We start from the raw sequence: 20,935 nt of genomic DNA on the forward strand, positions 1-20,935 counted from the left end.
GATCACTGTTAGTTATCTTCACCTTTCATACATACTAAGTTCGGTCAGCTTCTGCAATTGACGGCATTACTTTTATAAAGGGAAATATCTTCCTTAGATTATGTGAAATTATACTTACTGTAAAACAAAGGTCACGTACTGACAAAGGTCACGTACTGACAAAGGTCACCTACTGACAAAGGTCACCTACTGACTCTCTAGCTTTTTCAGTAGCTAAACTTGCTGCAGCTAATGGCGAACTCTTGACAAAGGGACAATTACTATAGAGTGCTTTACTAAACGAGCTATACTGAGCCGACTCTGACACGTCTAGAGCGTTATGAAATAACTAATGAATTTAAGATTAGAATCCAGTAATTGAAGATTGTCTAGAAATTTAATAAATCTGGACATAAATTCCATTTTCCAATTCTATAATTGATTTTGAGAAAAATATTTTCAAATGTTGGGGTTTACGCTCTTTTTTGTGTATGAATATTGAAGAAAATTATGAAAGTGTGCTGGAATTTGATATATCATGTGAAAATTTGTCTACAGATTGCCTGAAATCTAAATATGTTGATGCTGTCGTCATGCCATACTTTGTATAAATCGAATTCTATTTCAGGTTTAACCATTCGTTAAGGATGGTCTCTATTGTTTTTTTTTTTATGTCGAAAGGTCAAAGTCAACCTGGAACATGCATGCATTGTAAGAATTGATTTCTGGATATGTCAAATGTTTCATTGCATTTGAGCTTTGTAATTAGTAGTGAAGCTTTACATGGTGGCTCTCTATAAGACTTCAAATGTTGTTCTGAATCAATACATACGGTAATAAACGAGTTTTAATTAATATCAATTAATATCATAGATATAGGACTCATGGCGGATGTGACCGGTCGACATGGGATGCTTACTTCCAGGCACCTGATCCCACCTCTGGTAAATCCAGAGGTCCGTGTTTTCACAGCTGACTATTTTGTATTCCTTATATAAGTTATGAGATTGATCACAGTTCGTTATCTTCACATTTCATACTTGCATGTATAATGTGATATTCATCACGATTTAGAATTGAAAAAGGGTCTTCTCAAAGGGATTTACCGGTTTATATTAATAAATAAAATATATAAGATTAAGCAACGAACATGATTTCCCTGAATTTGTTGTAGGTAAGAGCAGTGTACTATATGACTTTCTAAATGGTCATATTTCTTACGTTTTGTCAAGTTTTGGGCGGTTATGGGGCTTTTTGCGTTCTTTCCGCCGCCCACTGAACATTGATGACAGGATATGTAATCCATACAATTGCTTCTAGTCGGTAATTAACACACTTTTTCAATCAGTTAAGACACCAATAGAAATGCAGAGCTAGCGCAGAAATTATTCACCGTTTCCCTCTACAAATTGAGCATTTTCCAAGTCATTGAAAGTCGTTTTCGGTATTCCTTGCGTGCTATTCCTATTTCTAGTTTTTCAGGACAATGCAGCCCAAACGTGGTGCGTAATTGTTTTCCCCGGTAAATGTTCCGTAAGAGAAATATTGTTAATTGGACGTTTCGTGCCTATCATCGCACGCAAGGAGGAAGTCGAATAGAAAAACAAAATTCTCAGTAATGTGTCGCCTTCGTCTCTTTTCAAATTTCTTTTACGATGACGGATCATTGAATCTTTGGCCCACAGCCAGTATAACGAGAAACGTTTCCGGCCTCAACGATTAATAAAATGAAGAAATCAAGCTAAAATTCCCGTTTTGCTAAGTACATGTACTGAGATCTTGAAACATGACTATTAACCACACCTGCATGTTTCTTTCAGCTTTCGTCTTTTTGCAATATAAATGATAATATTTAATCAACTCTGATTGAAAACGATATAAATTTATCACGTTTTCAGTTATAAATACCAGTGCATGCAATTCTAATCAGACATGAATTGCTAAAATGATAACTATCTTCAATAATTTATGGGGAAGTCTTTAAAAATATTGTTTCTATGTAAAGGACATCAATTCAGTTTGGTGAAGGTTCTCTCTATGTAAGGTCTTCAAGTAACAAGTGTTAATTCCCAAAACGTCTATCATCATTTCTTATTACTACTGTGTATATATATATATATATATATATATATATATATATATGTATATATATAAAGCTTCTGAAGATGTAATGAAAGCGCTAAAGCTTTACCGAGGATTTCTGTGTTTTCTTTTCATATTTTTAATATATATATATATATATATATATATATATATATATATATATACCACTTCTTAAATATCAAACTACTATCATGATTTGTGTTCGTTATGCTAAAACCCCTAATCCATGATTTCTTGTACCAATGCTTATAGCTGGAATTCGAACTGAAGATATCACTGGAAACCCATAGGGGTTAAATTTATGGCGTTTCACTTGCATTTGAATTATTCTAATCTAACCTTTAATCTTGAGACTTTTCATGCATATAATGCGGAGCAATTGAACCAATGAAAACCCCTTTTGAAGCTCCATTGTCTGAATATCAGTAAAACGTTTTATTCTTCTGATAATTAAGATTAGAAGAATCATAATAAAAACAAGATAATCATGTTGTAATTATGTCATTTCGCAACTAATCTCACAAAAGTCGCATCGTCCTGGAAGTTTGTACACTGCATTGCAATTGATGCTAAGCATTAACTTGGAAACGAGAGATGAAATACGATGCAAGCATGCATTTTAAGTGGGGAAAAGATAAGTTATATTGCTGCGACTTGTTACAAGGAAATGCCGGCTCTAGAATGAGAGGAAACATTGACGATTAACCTTGCACAATGCATAGAGTGCCTTTCGGAATCAATATTCAGCACAGTGACATACAGTTAATTATCACTGTCGGAAAATCCTATTTGTTGCAAAAAGATTTAAGTCACGAAATAAAACGTGAACTCCTACGTCGCAATCCTGTTTCTAAAAAAAAAGGTGAATACGACAAGGGACCCATGTTAGTGTGATCAGCCATACCAAAACTGGACTATTACTTCAATTACTTTGCTTTATAACACATTTTCCTGAAATATGATTGTGGATTTATATTTAACTAAGATCACTTAAAATTAACTGGTAGATCATTATCCTTGCCCGCCCCGATCTTTTCATTGTTGCAAAATATATGATTTCCGGAGTCCGAGTCCAGCATTTACAAAATTTTATACTGTCGATTTCATTTCCGCTGTAAACACATTATAAAAACTGCAAAATGTACACGTAGCTGTTTAGATAAGATAAAACCCCTACATTAATAAACTTAGTGCTTGTAAGCAACGAAGAAATTATAAACGATCTAAAGTGTGTGTATCCTACTGGCAGAAAGTGATCATTGCGTGATATATTTCCGCTGTGAAGTAAGCAGAAATCAGCAGGCAAACAAGGCGTCAGGCCCTCTTAGATATAACTACACTGCACAAGTAGACAAATTTCACAAATTACGATCTTCGACGAAAATTCACTATAGGAGGATAAATTCAAAGATAAATCATGCCAGGAAATATCTGACAGCTTCATGCTGATCTTAGGAGAGAAAATGGATACCTACATACATGTACCAACAAACAAGGACAAACTAGACTCCCTTCAATACAGATTGTGTTAAACGTAGAAAGAAGAAACATCGACTTTAGGGGAAATACGTTACGCTAAGGTGAAGAATAAAGTCAAAGAAACCTTGTTAAAGGAAGGAAATGAGAGTAAATGATATAGACAAAAAAATCCAAAACTTCTGAAAATATAAACTCGTGAAGAAAAATGAAACCATGAATTTCAGAATAAGTTGAGAATTAGAATTTAGAATCTACGGACAAAAAGCTGGTGTTTTCTTTTGAGGCGTGTACTTAAAGGAGGAGGATACAGTTTGGTTTTATCAATGGTAGATCAGTAGTGTTGCAGCGATTATATATACTCGAAGATATTACGAAACTCCTTGACGAAGACTTGCATACAGATGTAATATTTATGGATGCTTACGACACAGTACCTCACCAACGATTAGTATACCCCTGGGTCGAGGCCTCTGCTGGTGGACTGTTAGTCCCCGAGGGTCTCTACAGCCCAGTAGCTAAGTACTTCGTTACTAGCTTGAAAATACGGATGTATATTTAATTGCTGTTGTAAAATTTAGAAATTCATTTCAAAATTAAGGATTATCTCCCTCACGCATAGCTCTTATCCTTAGACGAATTTGACACCACTTTTTTTGGCACACTGTTTCCCCCTAAAATAGCTCTAAAACTTCATTGTTATTTCGGATTTCAAACATTTCGGTTGAGCATCACTGAAGAGATATTATTTGTCAAAATGTGCATCTGGTGCATCAAAATTGGTACCGTATAAGTTTTACATATAAGCTTCTGAAATATGGATTAAGCAAGTTGTGCTGCTGGTTAGAAAATTTCTTAAAAGACATGAAACAAAGAAGGCTATTGGTACATGTATTTTGCGGAACGGAACGGAACGAAACCGGTTGTGGGGTACCTTAAGGGGGAATCGACTGTAAAAAGTTAGAGGATTGTAAAATGAAATACCGGACTTTAAAGTTCTAGTTATATACATAGTAGTGTATACTCATGTGGACCCATGAAAGGTAGAGGGTTGTAAAATAAAATACCGGGCTTTAAAGTTCTAATTTTCATATACAATTGTATTCAATCATGTGAGCTTCTCTTCTGCGTTCATTTCTGTAGTTACTGTATAAACTATGTTTAATTATACCCCCCCCCCCCCGCAACAAGTTGGGGGGGGGGGGTTATACTGGAATCGGGTTGTCCGTCTGTCCGTCCGTCCGTCTGTAGACGCAATGGTTTCCGGGCTCTAAAGCATTATCCTTTCCACCTACCGTCACCATATCATATATATGGACTACCCATGGGATGAAGATGTTCCCTATCGATTTTGGGGTCAAAAGGTCAAAGGTCAAGCACACTGGATATTGAAGTAGCAATATGGTTTCCGGGCTCTAAAGCGTTATCCTTTCCACCTTCAGTCACCATATCATACATATGGACTACCCATAGGATGAAGATGTTCCCTATCGATTTTGGGGTCAAAGGTCACGCGCACTGGACATTGAAGTAGCAATATGGTTTCCGGGCTCTAAAGCGTTATCCTTTCCACCTACAGTCACCATATCATACATATGGACTACCCATGGGATGAAGATGTTCCCTATCGATTTTGGGGTCAAAAGGTCAAAGGTCAAGCGCACTGGACATCGAAGTAGCAATATGGTTTCCGGACTCTAAAGCGTTATCCTTTCCACCTACAGTCACCATATCAAACATATGGACTACCCATGGGATAAAGATGTTCCCTATCGATTTTGGGGTCAAAAGGTCAAAGGTCAAGCGCACTGGATATTGAAGTAGCAATATGGTTTCCGGGCTCTAAAGCGTTATCCTTTCCACCTACAGTCACCATATCATACATATGGACTACCCATGGGATGAAGATGTTCCCTATCGATTTTGGGGCCAAAAGGTCAAAGGTCATGCGCACTGGACATCGAAGAAGCAATATGGTTCGGTTTGTCATGCCATTTGTTTTTTACACTCAGAAAAGAGGTAGTTTATACCTATTACCAACACCCTTTGGGAGATTGGGGTAAGCGGGGGGTATTCTTAGTGAGCATTGCTCACAGTACCTCTTGTTTTTTATGTGCATTTAGTACTGACATAAAATGCACATTTTCTGCGCTGGTTCCGTTCCGCAAAATACCAATATCCGTGTGGGTGTTAGTATTTAACGGAAAGGAACGAAACACATCAAAATATTGAAGTGTTATACTACACATACAATTAGTCTCTTGTTTACATAAAATATTTCGTCACACTATATGATATAATTTTCCTTATGTTTGGTAATTTCACTGTATTTCATTCCCTGTATCACGGTATCTGAAATTAGTTCGCAAATAAATAAAAAAATCCATGTGTTAGGTAAGATTTTGAATATTTGTGTTTCTATGATATTGTTATGGTTACTCTTGTAAATTAATGTCACATTGTTTATCCCTGTTTCTGGTGAAGCTTTCTTTTTCGTCGGTTTATTAGGTGATCACTCTAAAAGTACGTGGAGTTGTCAATGGGAAAAAACGGGGTCAATGTAATTTTTTTAATGCGTAAATGATAGTGGCGAATAAAAACCTCACGAAAACGAGGTTACTAATAGCCACAAAGAATAAGTAGTGTTAACGAAGTATTCTCAGAATGAATAAAGGCCACGCCCAGTATTCCACAAGGGTTTCTCCTGGGGCTGATCCTGTTTGTCATCGTCATTAACGATTTGCTAGACGTGGTAAAACAACAGATCTACAGAAAGCTAGAATGAAATAAAGATACTACTACTCTACAGGAAGATCTACATGAAAGTTTGGACTGTTGTTACTCTATAAAAAACACCCCAAATAGAGGATCGAATACAATGAACAGAATAGAGGATCGAATACAATGAACAGAATAGAGGATCGAATACAATGAACAGAATAGAGGATCGAATACAATGAACAGATGAGGAGAGGAGTTTGTTCACAGCGACAAGTACATAGGTGATACAATCCACACCAAGTTACTGTTTGAAGGGCATACACACACCCAGTCAACAATATTTACATTTGCCAATGTACTACCTTATATGGCAGTACTAATACAATTGAGATTCAATTTCGTGTAACATGAAATTGATCACGTGATCAGTCTTTTCCTGCGTATGAATACAATCACCGCTTCAAAAGTCAGTTTCTGTACCTTCACCTGGCTTCTTTCTTATGCAATACAGTGGGGGATTTAGACCCACCCACCCCCTTTCGCCACAAATTTGAATAATAGAAATAGTGTGAGTAAAATTCCAGATTGGCACCCAAAATGGCTGAGTATTTTGACAAATACTTGACTTTCACCCCCCCCCCCCCATGGATCCACTACTGCAATGACATCATAACAGAAACAAACGCAGCAGGATATTTATACAGAGTTTATTTTGTAAACAAACAAAAATTTCATCAATTTATAACAGAAAAATTAAATATACCGTTCTGTTGTTTCATTTTAAACAGTTTTAAATACCGTCTGTAACTATGCATAAATTGCAACTTCCGCATGGCGAATTTATAAAATAAAGTTCTATGATATTGCAAGTGAAAAAAATGTAGGCAGGGTTATAAGCCTATTTATTTTATGATTATGATAAGTTAACCCGTTGTTTCCTGGCTCGAAAACTTATGTTTATGTCAGGGTACCGGTGCGAGTCTTCATTAGAATCCTACAACAGAAATCTATCAAGTGAATAAAAACTCTGTCAGTTCGTTTTCATTTTCTCTTACACACACTGAAGGTAAATAAAAGAAGCATCCTACCTGCACTTTGCCTAAATCTGTCTTACTGTCTCGAATCATCTCCTGCATGGCTACAACCGCGAGTCCTAATGATGAACATACCGTTGTTTCTTTGCAAAAACCTGTCTAAAAGCTTAACGTTAACTTGACCCATCATATCCACCATCAATTCTCTCAGATCCTTTGAATTTCTGTCGAAATCTGTGTTCAACAATTGCGTTTTCAACTTAGTAGGCTAAACCAACGCCAGTTTTTTCATCGCTGATTGCGACCAAATCACATTACGGATGTACATGTAGTTTACTCCGCTATTGTCTTCATTTCAGTTAACTTTACGCTCTAAATTATCTTTATTTTACACCTGTTTCGTCTTTTTTAACCTTTTAAATTAAATATCTATATCTTCTATTCTCTTTGAGATTGTTCCTAAAAAATTTTATTCGATAAAACTCTAACGAACTATATTTTGTGTTCTATGATCGATATTTCGGACATCTGGTACATAATCATGGAAGCTCGGTAAGAACACAAATCAAAATAGAAAATATGAATATAAGAAATAAAATATTATTTTGAGTGTTATTGGGATATGACATGAAGTTGGTACGTGATCAAATCCATTATTACGCCCTTTGGGCGTTATAGAATTTGATCACGTGATCAACTTTATGTCATATCCCAATAACATTAAAAAATGATATCTCATTTCTTAAAAGCAAATATGATAAGAGGAGTGATAAGGCGTTCTTTTACATACTTTGAAATGGAAACATTCTATCTATTGTGTAAGGCATTAGTAAGACCGCATTTGGAGTGTGGTAGCGTTTGGTCCCCACTACAAAAAGAAATTAATACCGGGAATTGAGAGTGTTAGAAGGAGAGCTACAAAGATGACGACCCCAGTCGCTCTCATCTAACTTATGAAGAACAGTTACGGATATTGGACCTTTCAACCCCAATATCTAAATAACTTCATAGGAAAATAATAGTAACATCAGAAAAATATGACAGCATTGTGTGTAGTGAGCTGTTTGAAATTATCCATCATCTACTAGGGGCTAACCAAAGAAAATGATCAAGAGAAGGGCAAATCTGGATGAAAATGTGAAGATAGCGAACTCCTATAAAGAATACAAAAATAAGAATAGAGCACTCACAGACCCCTGGATATACCAGAGGTAGAATCAGGTCCCTAGAAGGAGTAAGCATCCCCTGTCAACCGGTCACACTCGTATTGAGTTCTATATCTTGATCAGGTAAATGGATTAATCCGTAGTCAAAATCAGTGTGTAAAGACCAGTTTAATAATCGGTATGAAACACGTCAGGCAGCATTTGACCCAATGAAAGTTGTATTGGTTAATTAAATCGTTATAAGGACCATATAATTTGTGAAATGCTGCACTTAAAAGAGACTACGTGAACCCCTGCAACGCCAACTTATTTGTTAGTAGCTTCCTCGATTTTTAAACAGATCATACTCAGAACAAGCTCTTGTGTATCGAATCAGTTGAGAGACAAAGACACCATATGCAAGTGATAATGGAACATTACTCCATAAATATGGAAAGTTGGCAATGGAGAAGCTAAAGTCACCATGCTTTTTAGCCGAGTTGCAACGAAGTTGAACTCGGCTATTGGTTTGGTGATGCGGGCGGGCGGGCGGGCGTCCACAATTGGTTTCCGGATGATAACTCGAAAAGTTTACAATCTAATCAAATGAAACTTTGATATATTGTTGGGTACCAGGTAAGGAAGACCCCTATTGACTTTGGAGAAAATAGGTCAAAGGTCAAGGTCACAGTGACTGAAAATAGATTTAAAATTCCAAAAGGATTTTGGTTTCCAGAGGATAACTCGAAATTTTTTAATTTGAATCAAATAAAACTTGGATATATTGTTGGATACCAGCAAAGCAAGGACCCTATTGATTTTGGAGAACAGAGGTCAAGGTCACATTGACCGAATATAGATTGAAAACTTCAGACAAATATGGTTTCTGGACAGTAACTCGAAAGGTTTAAAACTGAAATTAGTTCTTCACAATTATAAATATACCACGTCATTCCTGGCTTTATAATGTATCCCATGCAACTCGGCTCATGCACCCCTGGGTGCATATACTGATTTTCATAAAGTTAAGTTGTTAGTTGCCGTTAATATCTATTTTCAATAAAATTGTAAGTATGAAGCAGATGTGGACGACTCTATGGTGTCTTTGCCGTTAATATCTATTTTCAATAAAATAGCTACATTGAAGTATGAAGCAAATGTGGACGACTCTATGGTGTCTTTTATTTTGAGTTTACGGGGATATATCGAATCGAGATATGAATGCAAATTATCATTGCTAATAGATAAAACATCGTCGATATATCTGAAAATCACATTAAAGGCCACAGAAAGATTTTTTCTTCTCACGTAGAAGTTTTTAAATAAATTCTACTTCATATGAATATAGAAACTGGTCAGCTAACAAAGGAGCACAATATGCCCTTGGAAATTCCAACAGAATGTTAGAAGACCTTATCACTAAAGACTGCGAAGATATTGTCAATGAGGAACTCTAGCAAATTTTTTATTTCAACTTCAGAATATTTGTGCGTGGAATCAGAGTGGTGTTAAACATATCAATTTTTTGAATGACGAATCACTAGTCTAAGATAGGAATATTTTGGTTTTCCATTTTTGGTTAAGACTCTTTTTTCATTTATCGTCAGGAATAGTCATGTAAAGTGTTGAAAAGTCATATATTTTGATGTTGATTTGAGAAAAAGCTTTGAGATTTCAAGTTTGCTAAAAGTTCTTTAGAATTTTTTAGAATCCACATTTGATGTACACCACTTCTGGCATATGTAGCGACACAGTACGTTTAAGGTTTCTCCTTCACAGCTGTTAATATTTTCGTGAGGACCAAAGATAGAGGCTTGGTAGAACACTTACTGGATCTAGCAATGTATCTTTGTTTGTAAGGGTTTTATGAAGTTTAGTTTAGGAATCCAGTATAGGTACGGTAACTCATATGCATCCGATCCATTGACTGGGATATTGAATGTGTCTAAAACTAATGAATGGTTTTTGAAGATTTTCATCTTTTGAAAGGGCAGTTGTAGTATAAGTACGATCACTAAAAGTGGAATTAATGCCAAGTTCGTTTAAAATATAGTTGTATTAATGAGCCTTACAAACAAAGAAAAATATTGTTACAAACTTCCTCAGCTGGAACCAAAACATATTCCTCATGTAACCTATCTAATTCTTTTATCACTTCTGGTTTACTAAACACGAAAGGATAGATGATACGTACTTTTGCTTTGATGTGTATTGTGCTATCCATTTAAATATCGATTCCGCAAATTGCAAGAAATTGCAATGAAGTATGTTCTAAATTTTGATCCAGCACCATCAACACTGATGTCACTTTAGTGTTAAAGGTTGAGTGTCAAAGAATATCCTATATAGTTTAAATAAATGTGCAAATAGAAATCTAGGATATTTTGTTATATATGGGGCTTACGGCAGGTGTGACTGGTCGACAAGAGATGCTTACCCCTCCCGTGCACCCGATCCCACCTCTGGTATATGCAAGGGTCCGTGTTTGCCGAACTCTTGATTTTATATCCCTTAAAGGAGTTATGAGATTGATCACTGTTCGTTACATAAGTATGATAGGGGTTTTCTTTGGATGGTTCATTTTTAACTTGCTGATCAATTATTTGAGAGCATTTATTTTCCACGTTGAACGGCATGATGACGAAGTATTTTTAATACGCAAGAGCTTATTCTGCGTATCGTCAGTTTTTAAATCGATTAATTGATTGAATATTGAGAGGGACTCTCGAGAATATTCGTCACCACTGCCGTTGAAGGGCTGCAAAATCCCGGCCTATGCTCGGCGCTTACGGCCTTTGAGCAGGGAGGGCTCTTTATCGTGCCAACCTGCTGTGACACGGGACCTCGGTTGTTGCGGTCTCATTTGAAGGACCGCTCCATTTAGTCGCCTCTTACGACAAGCAAGGTGGCACTGAGGATCTATTCTAACCCGGATCCCCACGGGATTTCAAATCGAAGCAGGCTACTGACAAACAAGTTGATGGTGCAGGGGTTCCAATAGTCTCGTTTAAAATCAGGATTTCGCAAATTCTATTGTCGTTATAACGATTTCGTTTGCCAATACAACCTCTCATTTGGTCATATGCTGTCTGACGTGTTTTATGTCGATTGTTAGACCGTTCTTGGCACAGATGTTTGACTGCGGATAACTCTGTTAACCTGATCAAGATTTGGGGTTCACGGCGGGTGTGACCGGTCGACAGGGGATGCTTACTCCTCCTAGGCACCCGATCCCACCTCTGGTATATACAGGGGTCCGTGTTTGCCCAACTGCTTATAGGAGTTGTGAGATTGATCACTGTTCGTTATCTTCACCTTTCATTGATAAAAGCACCAAATTTTGAATTCTACATATTTTTGATCTGTGTTTGCCCTGTTCTTGATTTTGTATTGTTTGTGGAAATTATGAGATTGGGCGTTTTTCATTATCTTCACCTTTTCATTATTGTAAATTATTTTAAATAAGTTCGGTGTAAAATAAAAAAAATCAATCGATAAGGTCATACTTATGTCACTTTGCTGGACATCTTTAACAACATGTATCTGAATTGGTGCATGGCGTCTTTCTCATACAGCCTATATTATTATTTAATACCCACCATATTGTATCATACCGAGTATCATGCTATCGGGGTCCGTGTCTACAACGTATTTCATTCGAAGATGGATATTGTTCAAAGTGTAAGCTGATATGAAACAATACCCTGATAAGCATTTCCTTGATCAGGATTTCCATCTAATGTGCTCTTTGATAGATTTCCGTCTATGGACAGAGAATGTCAAATCTAATTGGATATATACAGATAGCGTCAAGGAGTCTCCGCGTCTAATTTCTATAGTATTAATTCTTTGTATTAGGAAAACGAAAAAATACAATTATAGATATCCATTAAAATTGTTCAGTAATTTACCTCTTGTAACGCAGAGGTAATAGATGTTGTCACCCAATTTGAATTTTTTTTTACATGCCAAAGATCATGTAAAACCCTCAGTAGGTACATTCCTATGTCTAATATTTGCTTTCGAATCTACTTAAGAGATAAAGATTTTAATACTTTCATATTTTTCCCTAGCAATGAGACAAGATAATAAAGGAGTGCTTGTTTTCCAAACACAGAACGATCTAATAGCATAAAATGAGTTAAAACCAGTTTTCGTGAGCGTCATTTTTTTGGCAATGAAATACCTTGTACGTAAGGGCCCCAAGTATTTTATAGCCAACATATACGATTAAGTGCTCCTTTGTTAGCTGGCTTGGTTTTGATATACGTTCGTGCTGTTAAATACTGGTGACACTGATAGAAATGTTGACTGTATAATCTGTTCAAAGCACAATTGCAGCTCTGTTCTGCTGCTAGATATGAAAGTAAATCATTTGTATGGAATGAGCATTATACTAGTATTAAAAATGCCAAATGAAGATAAACAAGCAAAGTACAATTACAAAAATGCTGCAGGAGGTGCGATACCAAAAATATCCCACAGAAACTAAATGACATGAAGGACTGAAGGGGAGATATTTTAGACCACGCTGTAAATCCTTGGGACCAAAAGGTTCATGCTTAATATCCATTCAAGGCAGATGCGCGGACAAACCAAAAGACTAAAAAATCCTTCAGGACCCATATACATGTACAATGCACATATAAATGCATAGTAATTAAAATAGTAAATGCATGCATTTAGATCACATAAATTTATTTATGTACACACACACACACACACACACACACATACATACATACATACATACATACATACATACATACATATATATATATATATATATATATATATATATATATATATATATATAATTAAGAAGAGTATATTCAAAAACTTCTACATGAGAAGAAAAAATATCTTGCGTGGCCGTCAACTCGACATTTAAATATATCGACGAGACTTTATCTATTAACAATGATTATTTTCATTCATATGTCGATATATCCCTGTGAACTAGAGATCACAGACACCACAGAGTCCTCCACATCTGCTTTGTGCAGTACTTAGATATTTTATTGAAAATGAATATCAACGGCAAACTAACAGCTCAACCTTATAACAAATGAGACGATTTCAGGTTCTCCATTGTCAACCTGCCATATTTATATAACAATATTCCATTATCACCTGCATATAGTGGTGATTGGATACACAATGCAAGAGCTTGTTCTGTGTATAATCAGTTTTTAAATCGAAGCAGTCTACTGACAAGCAAATTGATGTTACATGGGTTTCAACAGTTTCGTTTAAACATTTGGCATATTTTATGGTCGTTATAATGATCTAGTTTGTAAATACGACCTATCATTGGTTCAAATAGCATTAAATGCTATCTGACGTGTTTCATGCCGAATGTTAGTTCTTGGTACACTAAGTTTTACTACGGACTACCCCGTTTACCTGATCAAAACAGGACTCATGGAGGGTGTTACCGGTCGACAGGGGATGCTTACTTCTCCTAGGCAACTTATCCCACCTTTGGTATGTCCAGGGGTCCGCGTTTGCCCAACGTTTTAATTTGTATTCCTTTTAGGAGTTGCGAGATTGATCACTGTTCGTTATCTTCACGTTTGATTTGACAATTTTATTGTACAGTATTTCCACGTGATGATAAACGGTTGTGTTTCAGCAGACATCGGTAGATGTAGAATATGGTTTAGGATGCACCCATGATTTCTAGATGATTGTTCAGATTAAGTTTTTGAAAGCAGGTTTAATACGAAGTAACACATTCTATAATGAATTTAACTATCTACTGATATGTAACATCAAAACTTCCATAGGATACTGCAGTTGGGCTGTAGTTTCCGAATGAGTGACCAGTAAAATATTTGGAGGTAGTCAATCACATGTTAAAAAATAATAATGAAGTTTGTTTCAAATGCTGCAGTTGAAGTGTATGTTTCAGATGATGAAATATACACTGTTGTACATACAGGTACATGTAAGAGGCAAACACCAAGACGTGGTCTATGTACATGCATTACCATTTTAATGGCATCATCTGGTATAAGGATTTCATTTTCTATTAATCGTGTAACTTATTTCTCTTCTAGAGATCTCGCTGAAGCCAAAATGCCTGGACCTTCAGCGCACTCTGAACAGAGAGGCCCATCGGACGAGCTCTTACGAGATCCCCAACCTAATTGTAAGAAGGGGACAGACATTTGACATGAGTATTCTCTTTGACCGGGTTTTCTCGGAGCAAGATGATATAATCACACTGCAGTTTGTCACAGGTCAGTCATCATCTATCAATAAGGATGATATAACCATATTGCAGTTTGTCACAAGTCAGTCATCTCTATCAATAAGATTTAGTAGGTCGATGATATCGTGGTGCAGTTACCATCGGTAGATTAAAATCTATCAATTAAATTTGAATTTTTGATTTTCAAACTGACGTGGACTTCTTGCTTTTATTCTACTCAGAATGTTAAAATATCATGATATCTCATAAGCTGTAGTTTTACCTTTTGATCTTCGAATAAGTTAGAATAACATAAATTTGTACATTATGCATATTTTATCTACTATCAGGACGAAAACCTTTACAAAGCAAGGGAACTGTGATATCCGTCCACAAAGCGCGGGAACTACAACCAGGGACCTGGGGATACCAGATCACGGGAATAGACGAAAAGAAGGTCAATGTTAAAGTGTGCACGTCTGCTAGCGCTATAGTAGGAAAGTATCAACTGTTTGTTGACACCGTCCACCGACCGAAAGATGGCGCTTCACAAAAATGTCGCCATTGTCATCCAGACGATGTATTTGTCATTTTCAATCCATGGTGCCAAGGTAAGACAGTCCTGCAAAAATTGTGTATCTATTAGTTCAGCGAGTTAAGAAGTAATATTGCTATACATACGTGATTTGTATATACATTTACAAGTGACGAATAGGTCCAATTAGGTGGACGTAAATCAATTGTAATGTTTACACGTGTTTTTTAAATAAATGATTTACTTACTTTTAACGTCATATCTAAGAATTACACAACTTTTAATAAACATGAGAAAATTGTACACTCTCTTGATCGAAATAGAGTAAATTTTGTTTTGAAAACATAGAAGTCGCTTTAAGGGACGAATATTTCTTTTATAAACACAAATCGTAAATTAATCGGAAGCGGGAAAGGGCAATTTTCAAGAACTTAAAGAATTTCTGGAATTGTGTCACAAGATTTGTAAGGTTTTAGATCGGAACATTTACGAATTTGTAGAATTGTGTCACAAGACTTGTAAGGTTTTAGATCAGAACTCTAACGAATTTCTAGAAGTATGTCACAAGACTTGTAAGGTTTTGATCGAAATTAATATTTATTATGTCTCCCTTTCCCTGAAGAGGGACATATTGTATTTGTGTGAATTCTTCTCCCGCTTCCCATACAAAGTTTGTCCGGGCCATAACTTTTTTGTCTTTTGACATAGGCCTTTGATATTCGGTATGTGGGTATACCATGATAAGGCAGTGTGTCACATATCATATTTGATTACCTTTGACCTTTATCTAAAGGTCAAATAATAGAATTGTTGTTGTCCAGACCATAACATTTTGTCTTTTTACATAGGCCTTCGATATTTGGTATGTGGTTATACCATGATAACACAGTGTAACACGTGGCATTTTTGTATTACCCTTGACCTTGACCTTTCATGAAAAGGCCAAACAATTTATTTTTGAGGGCATTTATTTTGTCCGGACCATAACTTTTAAGTTTTTTAAACATAGGCCTTTCATATTTGGCATGTTGGTAAGTTAGATTTACTATCATATGTTCACAACACTGTTCCTTGGTTTAAGCACATATACATATAGGTGACTGTTATGTACCGTCAGTCTTTATTTTTCAAACTTTATTTTTCATACGGTAGCACGTGACCGTATGCATGGGGAAAAGTCAACTTCGTATGCACAAGTACATATTTATCAAGATCAGCAACGTTTCATAAACAATTGTCAAGAGAATTATATATATATATATATATATATATATATATATATATATATATGAATAATCAATTATAAAATGCATACGGTCACGTGCTACGGTATGAAAAATAAAGACTTACGGTACATAACAGTCACCTATATGTACAGTGTATATGTGCTTAAACTAAGGAACAGTGTTGTGAACATATGATAGTAAATCTAACTTACCAACATATATTTTGGATCAGCTCTTTGGACGAATAAGGCATGTCCTAATTCTCTCCACTTTTAACATTGATTGGCAAGCCTAAAGACCCAAAACATGTAATCTGCGTTGTAAATACGTTTGTAGATTAGTGTAGTTGTAGTGCTAGATGTATTTATATGTAGTTTTTGTTATTATTCTCTGTTGATATTGTCCACATTATGTAATTCTTTTCGTTTGTCCTGAAGAAGGGACGGGTCGTCCCGAAAATTTGACAATCTGGTTGTTCGTGTCGTTGGTCATTTTAGTGCTTTGTGTATATATATATATAGGTAGATAGATAGATAGATATCTTGTCTCAAAGTGATTATGAAATTACACTATCCGTTTCGGCAACATATTCACCTCAGCAACTCCCAACAAAAGAGGTTGTTCATATCTTAGAATAGATATCATTTTTAAAGTTATACTGATATGCTGTTGTCAGATTTATATCCGTTCATTGGATTAAGGTATTTTGTTGCCAAATTTATAACACTGAATTAAGGTATGAAACTCAAACATTATCATCTAGACCAGATTGGTTTAGTTGTTGAAGCTGAACGTTAAGGTCCCAATCAAATTGAAGGATGGCTCTTATTGTAATTCCACCCCTCTAGAATTATAGGTTCAATTTTATATTCGATTGTTGATTCAACAAATAAAATATCTTTGTGACAAATAAAAATGATAAAAAAAAAGTATGTTGCGGTATTAATATTTTTTTTCCAGCTAACACAATATACCATATCAATGTCAGGAAATTGCGATTTTCCATAAACAGCATTATTAAAATTTCACAAAAACTGGTTGTAACGAAATTATAGTATTCATAACAATATAATGAAACTTTCTTTATTGCCATTGGATTCAATATTTTGAAACATATAATTGATTATTCATATATAACTTAGACTTTTGAAATATTTTATGATTAACAAGATTTTTTACAATACCTATTTAAATTACAATTTACATTAATATATATGCCCTAATTTCTTCAATATTTTCAACCCGTTTCCCAACCATTTTGACAACAGTTGTCAACGACTGGCTGTATTGAAATGACTATACGTTGAAAACTATGTGGAGCTGAAGGCTCGTGTTTATACCGTTGGAAAGGTATTGCATAGAGTTATTCAAGAGATTGATCATCCACGAAATCATGCAAAGCGTTATCGCGGTCTTGTACAATACACATTGCATATCGAACAACCCTCGTACAAGTAGTATGTTTATTGGACATTATATCCTGCCTCTCTGTGTCAGTAAGATAAATATTTTCACCTTGACCTTTAGCGGACTCGGTCTATTTGTATGTTTATTGAGGATCTCTGTATTAGTAAGATAAATATTTTCACCTTGACCTTTAGCGGACTTGGTCTTTTTGTAAGTTAATTGAGGATCTCTGTATCAGTAAGATAAATATTTTCACCTCGACCTTTAGCGGGCTCGGTCTATTTGTAAGTTAATTGAGAATCTCTGTGTCAGTAAGATAAATATTTCACCTTGACCTTTAGCGGACTCGGTCCATTTGTATGTTTATTGAGGATCTCTGTGTCAGTAAGATAAATATTTTCACCTCGACCTTTAGCGGACTCGGTCTGTCTGTATGTTTATTGAGGATCTCTGTATTAGTAAGATAAATATTTTCACCTTGACCTTTAGCGGACTCGGTCTATTTGTATGTTTATTGAGGATCTCTATATTAGTAAGATAAATATTTTCACCTTGACCTTTAGCGGACTCGGTCTATTTGTATGTTTATTGAGGATCTCTGTGTCAGTAAGATAAATATTTTCACCTCGACCTTTAGCAGACTCGGTCTATTTGTATGTTTATTGAGGATATCTGTATTAGTAAGATAAATATCTTTACCTCGACCTTTAGCGGACTCGGTCTATTTGGAGGAGGAGTCACACAGGGAGGAGTATGTCCTCAATGAGACCGGAAGGATCTGGATGGGGACTGTCGGCAAGTTTTGTGTCCGGCCCTGGAACTTTGCGCAGGTCAATATTTTAAATTTCTAATAAAGAAATATATTTTCATAGCGTCTGTATGGCTATGTCCACATCGTCCTGAAAAAGAAGATTTTTTACTTACTTCTTATATCAAAGTCAATCTATCTATATATTTACATTTCCAATATTTATTTATTTTTACGATTTGTAATGACAGCTATTTCCTCATGAATGGAATGCAGTGGTAAACAGTGCGAGTATGAAATTGACAAATACTAGTATATAGTTATCTATTTTAACGGCTGGGAATTGTGAAAGAAATGAAAATAGAACGTAAATATCAGAAATAAATGGAAAGGTGAAGATAACGAACAGCGATCAATCTCAAAACCCCTGTAAACAATACAAAATAGAGAGTTGGGCAAACACGGTATCATTTTTGAAAATACATAAGTTTTCATGAAGCGCTAACGTTCTACATTGAATATGCTTCATCGCAGTGCATACTCATGTGTTTTCAATAATGAAAAAAAAATCATTTCTGAAATAAAATGGAAGAATATCATCTGATTTGACGCCTAAAATTGTGGAAATCTGCATTTAAAGATTTTTTTTCAAAACGTTTAGTTCTTGTGTAAGAAAAACACTGATAAACTAGCTTTACGACAAATTTTGCAAGTTAACCTCACAAAGTAAGGTATTTCATTGTTTGTCCTCGATTTTTTTCAATTCAAATATCACTTCTGATGCTTGCGATTTTTATTATTTAAATCGCATAAACCAACTGACTACATCTCATTAACATATCTACTTGTCTCTCTGTGTGTAGTTAGGTTGATTGAATATTGTCTAACGTCCCTCTCGAGAATTTTTCACTCATATAGAAACGTCACCATTGCCGGTGAAGGGCTGTAAAATTTAGGCCTATACTCGGCGCTTATGGCCTTTGTAGTTTGAGCAGGGAGGGATCTTTATCGTGTCATACCTGCTGTGACATGGGACCTCGGTTTTTGCGGTCTCATCTGATGGACCGGTACTGTCCCATTTAGTCGCCTCTTACGACACGCAAGGGGTACTGAGGACCTATTCTAACCCGGATCCCCACGGAATTAGGGACTTGTGATAATTTAGACCCACTGCAGCTACTGTGATTACAAATCATATATAATAGAAAATGTTACGAAGCATAAGCTACAATTTCGATAAAATCATTGTTTTAACGTACTGAAATATTTATGTCGGATTACGATTTCAATTCAAGTTTGATGACGTCTGTTTGATGGCTGCGTTGTCGATGATGGAGAAATCAGAACTAGGGGATCCAGCCAGAGGCAACCCATTATTGGTGGTGAAAGCTCTTAGTCGTGTGGTGAGTAGAATATACCCATTATTAGTCTTGTGTTGAGTAGGAAACACATCAAAACACGGAGTACATGAGGACATTTAACTACTGACAGCCATGTTTGATTGCTTTTAAATGTTTTAGTACATTATGTCAAAATGGAATCGACCCCTATTTCATTGAAAAATTCGGTATTTCACATATTTGATATTCATAAGGGTGGGTTAGGGAGAAAGTAATCGTGGTGCATGCTATATTAATACATTAAATTACCAGTATGTATTTTTGTTTCTTCTAAAAAAGAATTTTTTCAATGCGATGTGACATTATTGTCAGATTAATAATAACGAGAGGGACGGCGGGGTGTTGGTGGGGAACTGGTCTGGCAAGTACGAGGACGGCGTGCCTCCCTACTCCTGGAACGGAAGTGCCGCCATCTTAGAGGAATTCCTCAAGAAGAGGAAAGGTGTCAAGTACGGGCAATGTTGGACATTTTCTGCCATAGCAACGACAGGTAACTCAAAACCTTAAAACCAATACTCACCTTTAAATGGAGACGATGAAAGCATCTAATCATTCTTAAGAATTTAGCGCCTGGGAACTGGTTGTCCTTTAAAACCTGACTGATGTATCTAATCTGTCCATTACTATATCGCATTGACTTGTTTTAATTAATAGACTGGTTTTCTGTTACAGTTTTCCGAGCTCTTGGGATACCGACTAGATGTATTACTAATTTCCGGTCTGCTCATGATAGCGATTACAGCATACAAATCGACAACTTCTGGACACCGGAAGGGAGACCTAGAAAAATGATGGATGATACAATCTGGTTAATTATTGATTAAATGATTCATTATCATTGATATAATGTTCATTTCTTTTCGTTGTAAGATTTTTGTAGCAATTCGAAATAACTCTATGCAAGTTTTGGTGCTTTAGTGTGACTAAAGTCAGCAATATCGTAAACAAATACCATGAGAGCAACA

General features: G+C 35.8%; 1 protein-coding gene across 1 annotated transcript in view; it reads left to right on the plus strand.

The window, feature by feature from the left end:
• LOC130046409 (protein-glutamine gamma-glutamyltransferase K-like) overlaps positions 1 to 20,935 on the plus strand; it is a 45,556-nt gene that overhangs the window by 16,915 nt on the left and 7,706 nt on the right. The window contains exons 3-8 of the mRNA XM_056158982.1: positions 14,521 to 14,703; positions 15,005 to 15,265; positions 18,534 to 18,652; positions 19,866 to 19,973; positions 20,283 to 20,460; positions 20,643 to 20,778. Of these exons, the coding sequence (XP_056014957.1) occupies positions 14,521 to 14,703; positions 15,005 to 15,265; positions 18,534 to 18,652; positions 19,866 to 19,973; positions 20,283 to 20,460; positions 20,643 to 20,778 (985 nt within the window). The remainder of the gene's footprint in view (positions 1 to 14,520; positions 14,704 to 15,004; positions 15,266 to 18,533; positions 18,653 to 19,865; positions 19,974 to 20,282; positions 20,461 to 20,642; positions 20,779 to 20,935) is intronic.

This window comes from Ostrea edulis, chromosome 1 (assembly GCF_947568905.1).
Source record: "Ostrea edulis chromosome 1, xbOstEdul1.1, whole genome shotgun sequence".
NCBI classification, from domain to species: domain Eukaryota; kingdom Metazoa; phylum Mollusca; class Bivalvia; order Ostreida; family Ostreidae; genus Ostrea; species Ostrea edulis.